Source organism: Streptopelia decaocto (assembly GCF_964273445.1).
Source record: "Streptopelia decaocto genome assembly, chromosome: 5".
In the NCBI taxonomy this organism is placed as follows: domain Eukaryota; kingdom Metazoa; phylum Chordata; class Aves; order Columbiformes; family Columbidae; genus Streptopelia; species Streptopelia decaocto.
The window spans coordinates 16243685-16260309 of NC_138659.1; the positions used below are offsets into that span (position 1 = coordinate 16243685).

At 55.2% G+C, this 16625-nt stretch overlaps 2 protein-coding genes across 2 annotated transcripts; one reads left to right on the top strand and one right to left on the bottom strand.

Moving 5' to 3' along the window:
• Positions 1–29: 29 nt before the first annotated feature.
• Positions 30–8722, top strand: PRDX6 (peroxiredoxin 6). The gene is made up of 5 exons (XM_082053670.1): positions 30–189; positions 1807–1963; positions 6420–6566; positions 7144–7290; positions 8026–8722. Exons 1-5 carry the CDS (start codon positions 98–100, stop codon positions 8155–8157), a joined length of 675 nt encoding a protein of 224 aa, XP_081909796.1. The 5' UTR covers positions 30–97; the 3' UTR covers positions 8158–8722.
• A 133-nt stretch (positions 8723–8855) lies between these two features.
• Positions 8856–16441, bottom strand: FAM78B (family with sequence similarity 78 member B; the record flags this gene model as incomplete). Its single annotated transcript, XM_082053667.1, has 2 exons — positions 8856–14750; positions 16179–16441. The coding sequence occupies 2 exons, from the start codon at positions 16439–16441 to the stop codon at positions 14228–14230; spliced, it is 786 nt and encodes a 261-aa protein (XP_081909793.1). The 3' UTR covers positions 8856–14227.
• Between the last annotated feature and the right edge of the window lie 184 nt (positions 16442–16625).

Genomic DNA, 16625 nt, shown 5'->3' on the forward strand with positions numbered 1-16625 from the left:
GTCACGTGTCCGCCCGGGTGGCCCCGTCGCCCCGGTGGCCCCGCGCAGGCGCAGAGTCGGTGCCGGCGGCGAGCGCAGCGGAGTCGGAGTTGCAGCCATGCCGGGCCTGCTGCTGGGCGACGAGGCGCCCAACTTCGAGGCGGAGACCACGCAGGGCCGCATCCGCTTCCACGACTTCCTGGGAGACTCGTGAGCACCGGGAGGGGGCGGGGGGCAGCGGGACCGGAGACAGCTCCGCACCCCTGGATGGTCACCGGCCCCTCCACGGTGCCGGGGAATCGGGGCAGCGGGCGGCGCTACGAGGGTAGCCACCGGGCAGCCTCGCGGGGCACAGTCCCCGGTTGTCCCCTCGCCGGCGGGCCGAGCCGCGGTTTCCCGGGGAGCGATGCGCAGCCTGGCCCGCGGAGCGGGCAGAGCCGCCGGTCCCGTCCTTCCCCGGTCCGGGCTGCACGGGGGAGAGGAGCCGCTCCCAAAACGGCAGAGCCCGGGAAGGGCAAAGCTGGGCTTGGCTGAGCCGCTCTTAACCCAGGCCAGTGCCGGAGAACAGCTCGTTTGTCACGTACGTGCTGTGTGAGCCCGGGCGTGCGGAGCCGTGTGACGGAGCCGCGGCGAAGGGGTCCGGTCCCGCGTGAGCCCCGGCGGGGGAAGCGGGGGCTCCTGGAGCCCCGTCCCCGCTCAGCCCGGTGCCCCGTGTCCGGCGGCACCACCTGCCGGGATGTGCTGCCGGCTTGAACCAGCGTTTGACTCTGCTCCTTGTGACACCGGGAAAAAAAAAAAAAAGCTTTGCTTTTCCATTTTACTTGCTGCCTTTTTATTCCAGTATAAAGGCACTTGTTGCACCAGCAGCCAGGTGGCTGCCCTTTCACGTCACGGCGAGCCATGGCAATCGCGGGGCTCGGGCAGAGCTGCCTCGCTTGATCCCTCCAGCTCCGTTCCCAAATCTTTCAGGCAGCACTTTCCCTGGCTGCTGTGTCCTGCAGCTGTATTCACTGGGGCCTAGGGGAAGAGCGATGCAGTAAGCCCTGTGAGCACTGAGCTGGAAAATGGTGCGACGAGCCCCTGGCAGGGAATTTTAAGTGCTTTCTCTGTGCACCCCTTGCCTTAGCTGTAAAGTGCGGTGACTTGTGCTTTCTGATCGAAAGACTGCAGGATCCACAGATGGGAAGCAGTGGGCAAAAGTGAGGTGGCAGTACTCATGTAACTGTAGCCATAACGTGATGTTAACTTCTGGCCTCCCCGGTTAGCTGATTAATTCTTATTTTTGTCATGAAGTACATTCAGCAGCTCACAGCAGCAGTTGGTTTAAGGTTTGCTCCTATACCATCCTTCTAAGCAGCATGATAGGCGTGGGTGTTTCTCCTCACAGTGATCAATGAGGCATGCAGGATGGTGAATAGCCTCGTAAATCAGTAACGATCTCTGCAGTAACTTGGCCAGCAGGTCAGCATCTACATGCCCTCACACACATGGTCTCTGGGGTACAGGGTGTACACGTGACTTCCCCAAACTTCCTCACATGGTGTCCAGCTCCACATCAGGAAGGGTGGGCTATGCCAGTGTTCCCTGGGGATCCCGGAGGGGAAGCAAAGCGCGGGGAGGTTCTCAGAGCACGATGAACAGGGCTCGTCTCCTGAAGGTTTCTAGCAATGAGGAAGAAAGAGTTCCCGGGACAGGATTTCCATTTGGCAGAGAGATGAGCTGTTCCCACACTAGTCTCTGTGCGGTGCTATCCATACAGCTTTTAATCCGTGGTACAAACTGGAACGATGTCTGGCCCTAACACCATCTCCTGCTCTCATCTCTCAGATGGGGCATCCTCTTCTCTCACCCGAGGGACTTCACGCCCGTCTGCACCACTGAGCTTGGCCGGGCAGCAAAGCTGGCGCCCGAGTTCAGGAAGCGCAACGTGAAGATGATCGCCCTTTCCATTGACAGTGTCCAAGACCACCTCTCCTGGAGCAAGGTATGGGGCGTGGGGGGGTGCAAGGGGAGCTTGAGCTGCTGCCGGGCTCTGGAAGCCAGAGGAAAAGCCCAGACAGGACAGAGCACAAGCTTGGAACTATGTATCTGCTGAGGGTAATGTCGCAAGACACGTGGATCTCTAAGCGTATAGGACAGGAGGTGCTAAAATGCAGAGCAGGAACAGGAACGTCTGCTCCAGCTTCAAGATGTGCTCCAGAAAGTCCAGGGTGCTCTATGCACTGACGCTTTGAAACAAGGAAAACAGTATTACTGCTCTCCCACCAATATCTGAAAGGTAAAATGTATGTGAAAGTGGTGCCAAAAGCTCAGAGGAAGGCAGTCTGTCCACAGACCCTCAGAAAGTTCTGTAATAAAACAGGAAAATAAATAAAACATTCAAAGAAATAATAAAAAGAAAGAAATAACATAAAACAAGGAGGGAGGCACCAGAAGTGAACAGCTTGGCTTCAAAGGGTGCAATTCATGCCCAGGCAGGGAAGAGAAACCAGAAAACAAACGGGCATGTTAAACATAAAACCACAAATAGGAGCATGTTAAATATAAAACCATCATGAGGGAGTATAAAAAAAATGGGAATGAAATAGCTTGCTGAAGGAACATCAAAGGAACTAATGAAAAACTCCAAATGCTGCCTCAGCAATGGTTTGCTGCCAGGGAGTATGACTGCAGGGCTCACTGCGAGTAGGGGTGTAAGACAAGCATTTCAGATGGTTAAGGCCAGAATGTAGAAATCCCTGAGTGAATTAGCTGCCTCTTTCTTTGCTCTTAAAATTGGGAATGTTCTCACACATTTTCCAGGGGTGATGCATTCAATAAGAGGTAGTAAAAGTGAGAAATTTCCACATACAAATATTGTTGCATGTCTTTAGAAATTACCTAATTGCCTTAGTTCTTAAATTTACCTTCATACCTGAGTGGTGCATGTCCAATGTTCCACCAAGCCTGGAAAAAACAGTGTACAAATCCCATACTAGTTAATGAGGTTTCTGCGCTGGTCAAACTGGCTGAAACCACCAGCCAAATTAGCAGAAAACATCCCGTTAAATGTACTGGAAAGTTTGGGTTTTGCTTTTGTAAGGGAATCTCATCTCCTGGCTGGCTAAAGCACTTTGTAGAACTATGGGGTGTTGCTGGCTTTTAATTTCCAAGAGGCTTTTCCAAGACAGGGCAGGATCTTCTGCAGGGAGAAAGGAGGAAGAAACAGGTTGTGTCAAGGGAGAGAAACGCTGAGCTCCCTTGAGGTTCTTGCAGGGATGCATGGAGTACAGCGTACTCGGGTGATCTGGAAAAGAGATGAGCAATGAGCTAACTCTGCTGATGCTGGAAATTATTCAGCACAGCCTCTGGTAAAACCAGGGGAAGTTGCAGAACATCCTTATGATGCTGACTGAGGAGCATGTTTGGAAAACCTTCCAGAACAAGCTTGGAGAAAGCAGTGGTCCAAGCTGCATTGAGCTTTCTGTCAGGTTGGGAGAGGCCTCAGAGACAGTAGTGTGGAAATGTCAGCTCAGCATCTGTCAAAAAGAAAACTGTAAAAGTCCTCCAGACCAAAAGATGCTCTTAGTGAGGACAAATCTATAGCAGACTGGGGTCTTCCATGCAGCCTGTGTTTGAAATAGCCCATCTTGCAGATTACAAGGGAACAAGACAAGGTGCAGAGGGGGAACAAAACTGCCTGCAGATCTAGGCAGGTTTGCTTCAGTGCAAAACCAACCGAGGTTCTTTAGCCTGGAAACAGGAGGATGTGTCACGCTGCAACACCATGAGCAGTGCGGTGATCATGGAGGAGCAATGAACGCAGTGCGTGTACATCATAGAAGGTGTAAGAGAGGACAGGGATGTGACTTCTCTGCTCTCAGACATTGCCCGTACAGTATCCTTTTCCTTTGTCCTTGACAAAGCAGAGAAGAACTTCAGAGAGCCAAAGAGCTGAAGTAAGAAGGCAGGTGTTAAGGTCTGTTGCAAGTCTGAGACCAGGGGCAGTGCCCAAAGGGTCTCCTGCCCAGCCATATGGAAAAAGAGCTTAACATAGCTACCAAGCCTTGGCAGATGCTGTCTGTCTCTGGACAAAAGCTGTCTGCATTAAATGCTAGATTGGGATCTAGAGACTGCAATTTCCTTCACTAAATCTTAACTTGGAGAAAAGTCCTAGGAGTAAGCAAAACTTTGGGCAGGCAGACCTGTCTGTGCAACATTCCTTTACATACCTGTTCTTTCTCTTTGGATGAAGCTCCTGGCAGTAGTGAGGATGAAGTTGTTTTTTATCTGGAGCACAGCCTGGGCAGGAGGAATGGCTGAAATCCTGCATGAAACAACAAAGAAACGTCTACTCACTCCACTGCCAAACTTCTGTGGGCAGATGTGACCTGGAAAGGTGGGACCGGAGTGTAGCCAATAATTCTCATGTCATTTTGCTCAGCTCTGCTTTCCCAGCCAAAGGTATCACTGCTGTTCTGAGCTGTCCCCAGCCAAGACCCAGAGGCTTGCTCCAGGACTCAGGACAAGCCTGTCCACAGACCCTCAGAAAGTTCTGTGGATTGATCCCCCTCTCCTGCCTCCCCAGGCTGCACTCTGCCTCTCCAAGGGCTGGCAAAATGCATGAGCTTCAAAAGCAGGGTTGACTGGCATGTGGTGTGCGTGGCTGAGGAGGTTTCAGTGCTCTCTCTGGCCGTGGATGTTTTGCCTTGGTGAGTCAGGGGGTGAATAAATCACTCCAGTGATGTCTGGTTTCAGCTTAGACTGTGGAGAGAAAAATAGCTCATAGGGAAGTGAGTGAGTCTTAGGTGTCTTATTGCAAAGTAGGGCAGGGTTTGTGAGGCTGTTTTGTACAAAGATCCCCGGGTCATTAAATTACATGCATTTTGGGATTAGTTACAGTCTGTAGGATTCAGATATTGCTTCTCAGAAGCTCTTTTCATCCTCCAGCCCCAACTCTGCAGAGAGCCAGGGCTGTGTCACTGTGTGACCTTCATCCACAGCCTCCTGTGACTCTGTGGGGCATTCGGAGGCATTTTGCCTGGGCCAGCCTCTCTGGCTCTGCTTTCCTTCCCTATTCTGCTTTGACAAGGCAGGTCTGCAGGAGAACAGAACAGATTCCCTCCTTCCAAGACAGTCCTGACCACAACCCAGCCATGATAAACAACCCTTTTTGCAGGGCAGTGCTGACTCAGGAAGCCCTGAGTAGAAGGCAAGAAAAGAGAAAAGCTGGAAAGGAAACATCTTGCCACATGCTCATCACTTGACCTGCTTGAAGCATCCTGAGCACCTAGGGTAGGGTGACCATGCCTTATGTCACCACCATCAGCCTAGGAGGGCTGAGGAGCAGTGCAGGACCTGCCCACTCTGAGCATCAGTGGGCAGTACCAAGGGGCAGCATTTCCAGCCCTTCCCTCTGAGCAGGACACAGCCTGTTCCCTGCATTCAAAGCCTGGGAAAGGCGAAAAGACTTGTACATTCAATTATCAGCTCAGCTGATAACACACCACAGTGCTGTGTGGGAGGCTTGCATCAGCACTGGAGTCAGTTTTGTCCCCTTGTAGCATAAAGAGGGTGGAAGGAACAGGCAGCTCTGTTCTGGGGCAGAAACCTTGGATTAAACTTGCTTTAAAGCTGGCAGCTGCTTTGTTTCTGCCACCTTGAGCAGGTTCCTCCCAGCCCTGCTGTGGCTCAGCATCACCCACATGGGTGGTATCACAAACCACAAGGATAGCCTGAATGCTCTGGCCAAGTCCAGACCAGATTCAGAGACGCTCAAAATACCTTTTCCCTGTGAAGCAGGTCAAGTTTGGACTAGCACAGGGAGTAGCCTCATAAACCATGGTCTCAGGGGAGAGCCTGCACAGCTGGGGAAGAGGATGGTTTTCTGTCCCAGCTGTGGTTCAGAAAGGAGCATGTGGTGTCCCAGCACCTGCATTTAGACTTTCACACTGTTTTCAAAAGCCTTTAGTTAAGTAATTTAGGAGTGACTTGCTCAGGTTGGAGAAGGAGCACCTCCGTTCTCAGGGAAAGGTGAGTAAATCTCCCTGTGTCACCAGCACAGGCAGGACCTCCCTCTCTCTCCATACCCACTACTTGGGTAAAGCAGCTGGTCCATGGAGAGTTCCAGAGGTGAGCAACAGAGTGTGAGCATAGACAGCCTAACAACTCGCCTCTGAGAACAAGGCAGAGCCTGGCCTAGCACACAGGTTTCTGGTTTGTCACCTGGTTTCTGGAAGCAGAGAAACTTCATGGAAGGCCATGAGCCCCTGGCTTTGCTGTCCCAGCCTGACACCTTGGGGCCCAGCAAGTCACAAGCTCCTGCAGAGCAGCTGCTAAACATGTTTCTGCATGGCCTCACTGCAGGAGTTTGCTCCACACACGTAAAGCCTGTGTGGAGGTCTCCTGGGGTGGTACCCACAACAGGGGGCCTGAGCATGCCTATGGTTTTGTCTCTGCAGGACATCAACGCATACAATGGAGAACAACCCAAGGAGGAACTCCCCTTCCCCATCATTGCTGATGCCAAACGGGAGCTTGCTGTCAAGCTGGGCATGCTGGACCCAGATGAGCAGGACAAGGACGGGATGCCCCTGACGGCTCGTGTGGTAAGTACCTGGCCCTGGAGCACCCCTGCACAGTGGACTTCTCAGTGGTAGGTATCACCTGCTCTCATGTGCTGTGTCTGTGGGGTTGGGCTTGAAGATGGAGACAGCTTACTTGGATAGATCTGACCATCTTCAGGAGCTGGGTTGACTTCCTTGGGCTAGATCCATGAGTTGTGCTGCAGGAAGAGGCTGTCAGCACTGGCCTGCTGGCGTAGGTCCATCTTGCTTTTTCCACTAACTCATGCTGGTTGTGCCTGTCCTAACACAGAGGGGACAAAAGTGCTTGAGCCGCTGGACTTTCCCTCTCCCCTCCTGTGCTTGCATTAGAAGGGCTCAGGTCAAGGGGAGGAAACATTTCAAGTAGCAAAACAAGCTGTCATTAGAAACAGGAGCTCCCAGAGCAAATACCATTTTACCTGTGCCGCCTTGTTTCTCTCAGAGATTCCCACCATGGCATCTCATGTGTCCCAACACCTGCAGCCAAGGAGGACACCTCCCAGGAGAGGGAGGAGCAGCAGGGCTGAGCAGGTCGACAAACATCTTCTGCCCAGCCCTGACCCCGTCTCCCTGTGCTCAGGTGTTCATTTTTGGCCCGGATAAGAAGCTGAAACTCTCCATCCTGTACCCAGCCACCACTGGGAGAAACTTTGATGAGATCCTGAGAGTGGTGGACTCCTTGCAGCTGACAGCATACAAGAAGGTCGCTACCCCTGTGGACTGGAAGGTGAGGAGAGGAGCAAATCTCACAGCCAGGCGCTGAAAACATGCATTGAGACATCAACCAGCCTGCCTTGGAGGGGGACCCACAGGGTGAGGAAGGGTGCTGAGGTCCTGAGGTCTGAGTTAGATCCCAGCCCAGGCCCCATGGCTGTTGCAGTCTGGAGTCAGCCATAGGAACCTCCCTTCCCTCCCTCCCCTTGGCCCCTGGCGCCAGTAGCTGCTGGGCTTGGCCCTGCTGGCTATGAGTACTTGAGCTCTGGGCCAAGGCAGGTCCTGCCCTTGTTGTCTGTTAAGGAAGGGCATTACCAGGTGTCAGCATGCCAAACCCCACTCAAAGCCAGCAAAGCAGCAAGTGTGGGGCACCCCTCCCAGGGATGGCTTGCTGCTCCGCTACCTTTGGCCCAGAAGGGCCAGTATGGGCACAGCCCAGCTTTGCCCAGCACACACACAGCCAAGCGCTGCCTTCGTGGAAAACCACTAGGTGAAGTTGCTTAGTTGTGGCCATTCCTGTTCAGTAGCATTAAAAACTCCCCAGAACTCTCTCCATCACTCACACCTCCTGTTGTAGCTCCTGCTCTGTCTTAAATGCCAGTTCTAGGCAGAGCTGCAGGGTACCTGCCTGGGGTACTGGGGCCAAGTGGTGACAGGGAGGGAGTGTCACATGCCAGCCAGGATGTGCCACCTGCATCCAAGCCTGCCAGCTCCTCTGCTGTTCTTACAGTTCCCATTTTCTCCCCAGCCTGGTGACAGTGTCATGGTCGTGCCCACCTTACCTGATGAGGAAGCCAAGAAGCTCTTTCCTAAAGGAGTCTTCACGAAGGACCTCCCGTCAGGCAAGAAGTACCTGCGTTACACCCCGCAGCCAGAGTGAGCCTGCCCTGCGGAGCTGTGGGTCGTTCGGCGTCAGGAGCTTTTCCCCGTGCCCAGCTCCTGCCTCTGACACCACGCAATCAGCAGCCCAATACTGTTACACGCACTGATGGTGCATTGCAATACTAAACCAGTCCTCCCCGTCACCCTCATCCCCTCAAAACTAAAACCCAGGGTGTTTTCTTGCTTTCAATCAGCCCCACAAAGAAGAGGTTAGCAGAGCAGCGGGAGCTCCGGGCCTCGAGCTGTGGAGTTTCTCTTGTTCGGTACTGACTGAGCTTTTCCCATAGGCATGTTGAGAAGCGTGGTATCAGCAGCCAGGCCCCGAGAGGTGTCCCGCTGGGCTCACATGCCTCCCGTCAGGGAGTTTTGGGGGTTCCACACTGCTGCGTGCCTGTCGGAGCAGCCATCACTAACGCATTAACACCTTTGCCTGGTCCCACGTGTAGGGGAGGAACTGCAGAGCCCAGTGTCTCACTTCTTACTGCTTTCTCATCTCTTGCTGAAAGTTGTTTTCAGGTTTTATGGATGAGGGAATAGAGCAAATAAACTGATCTTCAGTACGACCTGCAGTAGCCCTCGTCTGCCTTTGCTGGCATCCCCAGCATGATTTACTTTGCTCCCTCGGCTGTGCCGCTGGGACGTGTGCCCATGCTCATGGGTGGGTGCCAGCGGCACACAGTGCCCTTGGTTTTGCTCTGTAAATAAGGCACTTTGGAAGTGCAGGTTGTCTCGGGGCACATTGTTTCAGACAAGGCAGCAGGGCCAAGGGCAGCTCTGCTGCTTTTGCTTTGTGGCAGAGCCTCGGTGGGGGGAAGGAGGAGATGTCAGCTCAGGGAACACACCATTAGCTGTGGGGAGGAGGGTCCTACCCTGCTGCCCACAGCAGGAGCAGACACAGTCCAAGCCATGCAAACTCCTCCTTGCTCTCCCACAGCTACACCTCAGGTATCTGTCAGGAGATGAGCAATGTTTTAATATAATGCTAAGAAAGAAACCTGCTCACCAAACAGCTCAGAAGCTGTCTGCCAGTATCTCTCAGTGCCCAGCACAATCAGCAACACACAAAATGAGCAACTGTAAAAGAAATTGGCTGTCTCAGGGCACAAATGTCCCCCACAGCAAGCAGGATCTAGAAGGGCTGATGCTCACGGTAAGCTGGATGCAATGAGCAGCCTGCAGGGCCTGATCCTGGGGCAGCACCTGTCCATCAGTCCTTGGACAATGTCCCAAGCCGCTGGCTGCTCCCAGTGCCCATTGCTGTCCTCCTTCACCAGCCAGGCCACCTCGCTGATCACATCCTTCCCCAAACAGCTGTATTTCGGAGAGCTCCTTCTTTCATTACCAAGAAAAAAAAAGTTTATATTAATATTTAATTGCCTCCAGGAACTATACAGTGAATATTGGTATTGTTTCCCCATGTGACTTTTAAATGAACCTTTGTTATGAAATTCTGTGTTATTCCCATGTATTATTTTTGACTATAAGAAGAAAAACCCTGGTCTCTGGGTTGACTTCTGTTCCCCGTCTTTCACTCTGCAAGAAGTGGGGAAGTGGGAGGGGGGTCTGCAATTTCGAAGGGGAAACATCTCTTTTCTGTGTAGTTTCTTCAGCCTTATCAAGTTTGCCAGCTCCCCTAGTTCCCCACAGCTGGGCTGCATGAGCTCCTGGTTTTCTCGCCGTTCCCTCAGCACACAGCCCTTGCCTTGATCTGGTTTCCCAAGAGAAAAAGGACTGTCTGCCCCCCCGACAGAGCTTTCCGACCAACTGCCCGATTTTCTGGAAGCCTGAGGACAGACCCCTGTGGTCAGCTTTGTGCAAACAGTTCTGCTCGGAGCAGCCCCAGGGAGAGGGCACTGTGGGGCAAGCACAACCTCGCCAGGACGCCGGAGAACCCACCTGCAAGTCAGGACAGAGGGGAAACGAGTCCTGTCACCAGACCCAGGGGCTTAAAGGCAGCTGCTGGTCCCACCGCCGAGCCAAGGCAGGGGCTGACGGCCAAGAGCCCACAAATTCCTGCTTCCCTGCACCACCGCAGCCCTGGAGACGCAAGCCAGACAGACAGAAGGACTCAACCAAACACAGAGTTTTGTTCCAGTACAGCTCGAGTGGTTTTCTTTTAATCCCAGAGAAGTGAAATGCAACATTTTGTTCAAGTTGGTAATAACATCCAGAGACAGAAGTCCAAGCCCCCCCTACTCAGTAAAGTCATTTTGTGTTTAAGGCACTCTGCAAAACCAGCTTTCCTCTTCTCCTCCTTCCGATTTTCCCCACGCGGCAGCAGAATACCTGGTTTGGTCTTTTCTCCATAGCAACACCCACATGTCCTGGCTCTTCTCACCATCCCTGGGAACTGGCAACAGCAAATCCAGCAGGAGCCGAATGGAGAAATGCCAGGAGGACAGGTCAATAAATACAGATGGGCACGGGAGGGAGCACAGCGCATGGGGAGGGGGCACAGAGGCTTTGAGCTTCTGTGGGAAGGGGATGGGCACAGGGTGTCCTCCCCGCAGGCACCAACATGATTCCCCTCCTTTCTCCCTCCCCGGCTCCAAAAGGGGACAGGAGCACAGGTACCACAAGCAACCCTCCCCAGCGATGCTCCCAAACACACAGCAGCACCCTGAAACGCAAGGGACTGGGCGGGGGGGACCCAGCTGCCCCTGCCATGCAGCAGAAATGACCCCCTGACTTCCAGCCATCAATAAATACCAATAAATAACTTAAATAAACCTTAAATAAATAAATAATAAATAAATAAGTGACCCAAGGACGGAGGGGAAGTGGCACCCGCAGCTCAGGGCACTGGGCAAGTGCATGGGTGGACATTTCAGTGGCCTGCCCCTCCCTGAGACAACGGAGTGCTGGTACAAAAGTGGGGCATGGGAAAGGGCTCCCCCTCGGGGTACACATCACTAGAGCTGCGGGCCTGAGCTGAACCTGGACCCACAGGTGGGAGCTCTCACCCACCGCCTCCCTCCTCTCCAGCATCACAAGCCCTGCACCCGGTTCCACCACGCAGCATTACCGAGCTCAGGGAGACACTCGCCCAGCACCTCCATCCGAGCGTGACCACGCACCTTTAGCAAACATGCAAAATGCCTGCAAAGGTTTGCAAACATTGTTTGCAGAGGTTTTTTTGCAAACAATTTTTACAAACTTTTTTTTTTTCTTTTAAATGGGGAAATGCCCACAAACACAAGCCATGCATCGAACCGAGTTAAGTGCATCAAATCCAGCTGTTGGAGAGGAGCGGGCACAAGCCTGGAGAGGTGAACCCAGGCATGGCCCCGGGGCTCAGGCAGCGCCTGCCCGCAGGCTGGGGCAGCCCTGGAGCGCAGGCACGCGGCTACGGACCAGCACCCAGCCTGACACCAGCACCAGGCAGCACCAAGCACCTCCCTGGGGACACCGCAGACACATGTGGCCAGAAATGGCGGCTGCTGCTGTCTCAGCGTCGCAGGAGACGATGTGTCGAGGATCCAGCTGGCCAGCACATCCCAAAAAATGGCAACGAATTCAACAGCATCCCCACAGCAGCATCCCCACTCTCCCAGACGGGGCCGCAGCAGCTCCCCAGGCTGCACAGCCAGCACGCAGCCTCTGAGCACAGCCCCAGCCCTTCCCGCAGGTTTTGGGGAGCTGGCCGAGCAGCCTCTCTGGGCACAGCATCCCCTCCCAGCCAGCAGCCCATCCTGGGGCTACCTGTTTGCTGGGAACCCTTTCCTCTGGTTCTCTGATGCTGCCAGAGACATTTCTGTCCCACTAGGTCAAAAGTATATACCTGCCTTATTTCAAACCAAAATGTACTTACAACTCCGCCCCTAAACGTCAAGGAAAATTGTATTTAAAGTTTCTAACCCCTCGCCACACACACTTTTTGAGAAACAAAACAACAGTGACAGCAAAAGCTGTCATCTATCCCATACCAGGACAAAACAACAGACAGAATCTCACAAAAGCGGGACACCTTCCCATGCCAGGAAGCTCCCAATAGAAGTTTTCCTCCAGAAAACACAGCAAAACAAAGCTCAGAGCCCCTTCTATCTCCAAACCTTTCCCACCACAAGGCTGTAGCCCCCAGTGAAACCCAGATGTAGGCACCAAAAGCAGCAGGTTCCCAGCCTGCTGCAAGGCCAAGCAGGACTACTGGCCCCGGCACGGGAAAGTGTGCATCGAGGCGTCAAAATGCAACACTCCCAAGGGAAAAATTAAATAAAGAATCAAATCAGCAGCAAACACGACTGTGAATAATAAGTAGCACGGCAATTTCACAGGGATTTTTGGTTTAAGATGCCTGGGGAGCCCCTTCACCAGCAGGGACTGGGGTGCACATCCCGCCCTGGAAAAGCACATGCTGTGGCTGAAGCTTTGCAGGAGCTCGGTGGTGCTGAGTAGCGATGCCACGGGGATGTGCCCACACACCGGGGGGAGCAAAGCAGCTCCAGGCTGGGCGTCCCAACTGCAAACACCACAGTAAAGGCTTTGCATGGAAATGCCGAACACAGCGACCCTCCACAGGCTCTCCTGGCAGCTGGACAGGAGGTGGGACCCTCCAAGAGGGAATCACCCGCATCCCCAGGGCAGCACAAACCTCCCAGGGCGCAAAGGCAGGGGTGCGAGCTGGAGGAGGCACAGAGCTTGTGCTGGAATGGTCGATGGGGAGAAGAAAGCAGCAAAAGCTGTAACCATCTGCGGCACCCAGGGCATCGGCAGCGCAGCCACAGCTTTTGCCTCTGCTGCCTCCCAAGGGCAACATGTGGGGAATTGCAGGTAGCAGCCCGCAGCACCAGCACTGCCCTGCAGACCAGATGATGCCAGTGATCCAGGCAGCAAGGGGTGAGGAGAAAGGCAAATAAACCCCCTCATTATCGCCCAAGAACCAACAGCAGCAGGAGGCAGGTGAAGGCAGCACGTTTGCCTCCTCCTTCCAGGCAAACCCAGGCCTGCCCTGGGCAGCCTCTGCCCACATCCCTGCCTGCGCCCCATGGCGAGGAGCCCCCATCCCTGCAGAGCCTGGGGAGTTACCGTAAGGCATGTTGTCCCCTCCACCGGCCTCCCTGCCAGCAGCCACCCTGCTCCATGGGTGGCTGACAAGGAAGAGGGTCTGAGCCAGCATTTGCGTGGAAACTGAGCAAGCACCCAGCTTCTTGCAAGGGACTTGGGTCTGCAGTGGCAGCATGCAAGTCCCAGGGTACCTCCAAGCCAGTTTGGGTACCCCATGGTCAGCAAGCACCCACTCACCCTGGGCTGGGTGAATGGGCTCCTGATTAAGCTGAAAATCATTTCGCTTTTGTAAGAGAAGGGCCAGCGGGATCTGGGTGGGGGGAAGGTTGAGGAACTGCAAAATTTAGTGCACCTTAAAACCAAAGGACATCTAATCTGCCCTTAGATCTCACTCCAAGACGGAAAAGAGCTACAGCATCTCCTATACTCACAACTACTCCAAACACACCCAGTCGCATGCAAAACATCCCGCATCCCCTCAGCTGCAGAAAAACCCCTCCTGGGCAGCAACAAAAGCTCGTGCAGGGCTCTGGATCAGTGCCCTGGCACCACCAGCCCCTGCTCCACTCCCAAGCACTCCCGCCCAGCCCCAGCAAGCAGGGCGAGGGGTCAGTTATCAATCTGAAATGCATAGGTATAGACACCGCAGGGACACCCATGTCCCAGCGGGAAGGGTCACCACAGGAACCCCTTGCGTCTGGCAGGCACGGTCTCCGCGTCTGCCTCCAGCAGGGTGGAAAGCAGCATTTTCCACAGGCATGGGTTGATCATTCTTATCATGCTCCTTGCATCGCCCTGCAATGAAAGATGAGTCATGTAGCTCAGACAGCCTCTTTGCCAGCTGCAGGCTCCTAGAAGTACTCGATTCTGCTTCCTGGGAAATCCTCCAGCTCAGTGATCCCTCTTCTATGTCGGCCAGGCTCTCTTCCTGACTGAGGAGCCACGTTTCCAAGCACAGCTACGAAGGCAGGAGAACCCACGAGGTCTGCTTTGGCTCAGAAACCCCATTGATGTGCAGCAGGCTGGCAGCATCCAGCTCCTCATGTACGCACACTGGCGCTGCTCTACTTGGGAGGTATGACAACTATCGGCTGGCCTCGCTTGGGTCTCCACATGAGGACTTGGGCATCGTTGGCGTTGGGTTTCACTAGTGCGTTGGGCGGGATGGGCTCCATCCTGCTGAGGATCCGAGGCTGCTCCTGCTGAGTCCTTCCCACCAGTCGTGCCCGCTGCCCCAGCAGCTGCATGGGATCAACCTCAATGTCCACTCGCATCCTCCACTTTATAGTCTGCAAAATGATCTTTTCCTTGGTGGTGGTGTTCATGGCCACCAACCACGTGGTAAAGCTCTGGTCCCTTTTAATCCTGGTCAGCAGCGGCACGTTGCTGTTGCTCACAGGGACTGCCCATGTCACGCTGGGGTAGAAATTGTCATTCATGCTCACTGAGAACCTGGAGATTTTGTTAGTAGGCCCAACCAGGGTCACAGTTTCTGTGGTGTTTCCATACCAGGGGTAGCTCACACCATCTGAATCACTGATGGCTTTTACTCTTCCTTCTCGCAGGTCGGGCAGCTCCCAGCTTGACCTAGTGAATGGGAAGGGAGAGGCCAGGTTAGCAGGGAAATGGCAGTGACAGCACCCAGCAAGGGATGGGTGGGCAAGCAGCACAGGGACCCTCTCCCCGCCTGCAGCAAGTTCTTGAGGACCTCCTTTGAGAATAAATTCAGCTTTGGTTCCTTCACCGCATCCCTCACAGCCAGCTGAAGCCTTTGCTCTGCCAACACAACACTATTTTAATTAACCTGCAATCAAACCAACTGGGCCAAAACTCATTGCTGAGTCTCTAGGGTCACCCTCTCCTGAATCAGCTCCTGTGCCAGAGGAGAACAGCCTTCCCCATTCGTTAGCTGCAGCACCGCGGTCACGGCACTGGCCAAGCCTGTCACAGACCCCTCGTGTGATAATAGCCCGTGATTTTCATGCCTCTAAATACAGGCGCCTGCGCAGAGGCACATACAATAATTAAATACCACAATTACGCCTGCCGCTGCTGCAATGAAATCCCTGCAATATGGCTGGGGGGATGGAATTCCAGCCCAAATCTTGGCTGCCAACCACGTTAGCAACACCGCACAGCTACGGCAGGGGAGACAATCGCCACGTGGCAATTACGAGCCGGGAGCTTCAGTGAAACCTCCCACCGAGCCCAAGCTCTGGCTTCAAAAGCATCTGGGCTCTGGAGCGGCCTGTGAGTGCCAGTGAACACACAGCTACCACCCCCCAAACAAGTGGCAATCTCTGCTTGCTGCAACATCCCCAAGCGCTCCAGTGCCACGTGCAAACGGATCTGCCATGACACAAGGATGCAGGCAGGTGGCAAGAGGATCGGGTGCGCCACCGGCAACCCCAGGCACTGGCAGCGGGAGCCCCCTGGTGAGCTAAAGAACCCCTTCCAAATGACAGAATATACAGTGACAGAGCCAACAGCTTTGCCCCTCGGCGTCCCCCCGAGTCACCCGCACACTCGGCCTTGGGAAAAGTAACTTTTCAGCAGCCATTTCTGTGTGCTGCAAAGCATCCCTCCTTCAACCCCGAGCCAAGGGGGCAAATCCCCGTGCGGTGCCCGCGCTGGCAGCCCAGCCCCAGCAGCAACGCTGCTTGAGGGGGGAGGCAGCTGGAGAGCCCTTGGGGCCACCGGGCTGAGGCAGCATGAGAAGAGCGCAGGGTCTGAAAGGGACAGGGACGGTGCCGCGGGTGCAGGTGACGCCTGGGGGTGCAGACACGGGGTGGGGAGGGGGCAGTACGCGGTGCCGGGGGTGCAGCACGAAGTGCCATGGGGTGCAGACACAGGGTGGGGGTGCAGCATGAGCTGCCGGAGGTGCAGCGCCCGGGATCACCGAGCCGGGCAGGTGCCCGCAGGGGGTGCCGGGGTGCCCATGCCGTACCCAGCCCGGTGCCCCCGCTCCCGCCCCGGTGCCGTGTCCCGCCCCCCCACCCCGGTGCCGGTGCTCACACGCCGAGGTCGCTGTAGGTGTTGTAGAACTCCATGTGGTTGCAGGCCTGGATCCAGCCCACCACCCAGGTGTGCCGCCGGGCGATGGGCGGCATGAGGACACGGGCCGAGGCGCGGAAGTACGGGGTGCGGTACCGCAGCACCACCGGCGAGCTCTCCTCGATGGCGGTGGCCGCCGGCTCGATGGTGGCCGACACGTCCGACACCACGATCTGCTCCCGGCGCACCCGCGCCTTGCAGGCCACGCTCTGCAGGCACCCCATCGCCGCCGCCGAGCCGCCGTCACCCGCCGCCGCCGCGCCGCGGGGCCGGGGGGGCGACCCGTCCCCCCGCCGCCCGCCCGCCGCGCATCGCCGCCCGCGCACCGGCGCCCGCACCGGCGCCGGCAGGGCGAAGGCGCCGCCGCCGCCCCTCTTGCGGCCCTCGCCGGCTGCCGTACGCCGGCCG

Excerpts from the sequence above, each read along its gene's own strand:
- PRDX6 (XM_082053670.1), top strand. The coding sequence starts at position 98 with ATGCCGGGCCTGCTGCTGGGCGACGAGGCGCCCAACTTCGAGGCGGAG. Across the intron at positions 6,567-7,143 it reads TGCCCCTGACGGCTCGTGTG|GTGTTCATTTTTGGCCCGGA; the intron begins GTAAGTACCTGG and ends CCCTGTGCTCAG. Across the intron at positions 7,291-8,025 it reads CTACCCCTGTGGACTGGAAG|CCTGGTGACAGTGTCATGGT; the intron begins GTGAGGAGAGGA and ends TTTTCTCCCCAG.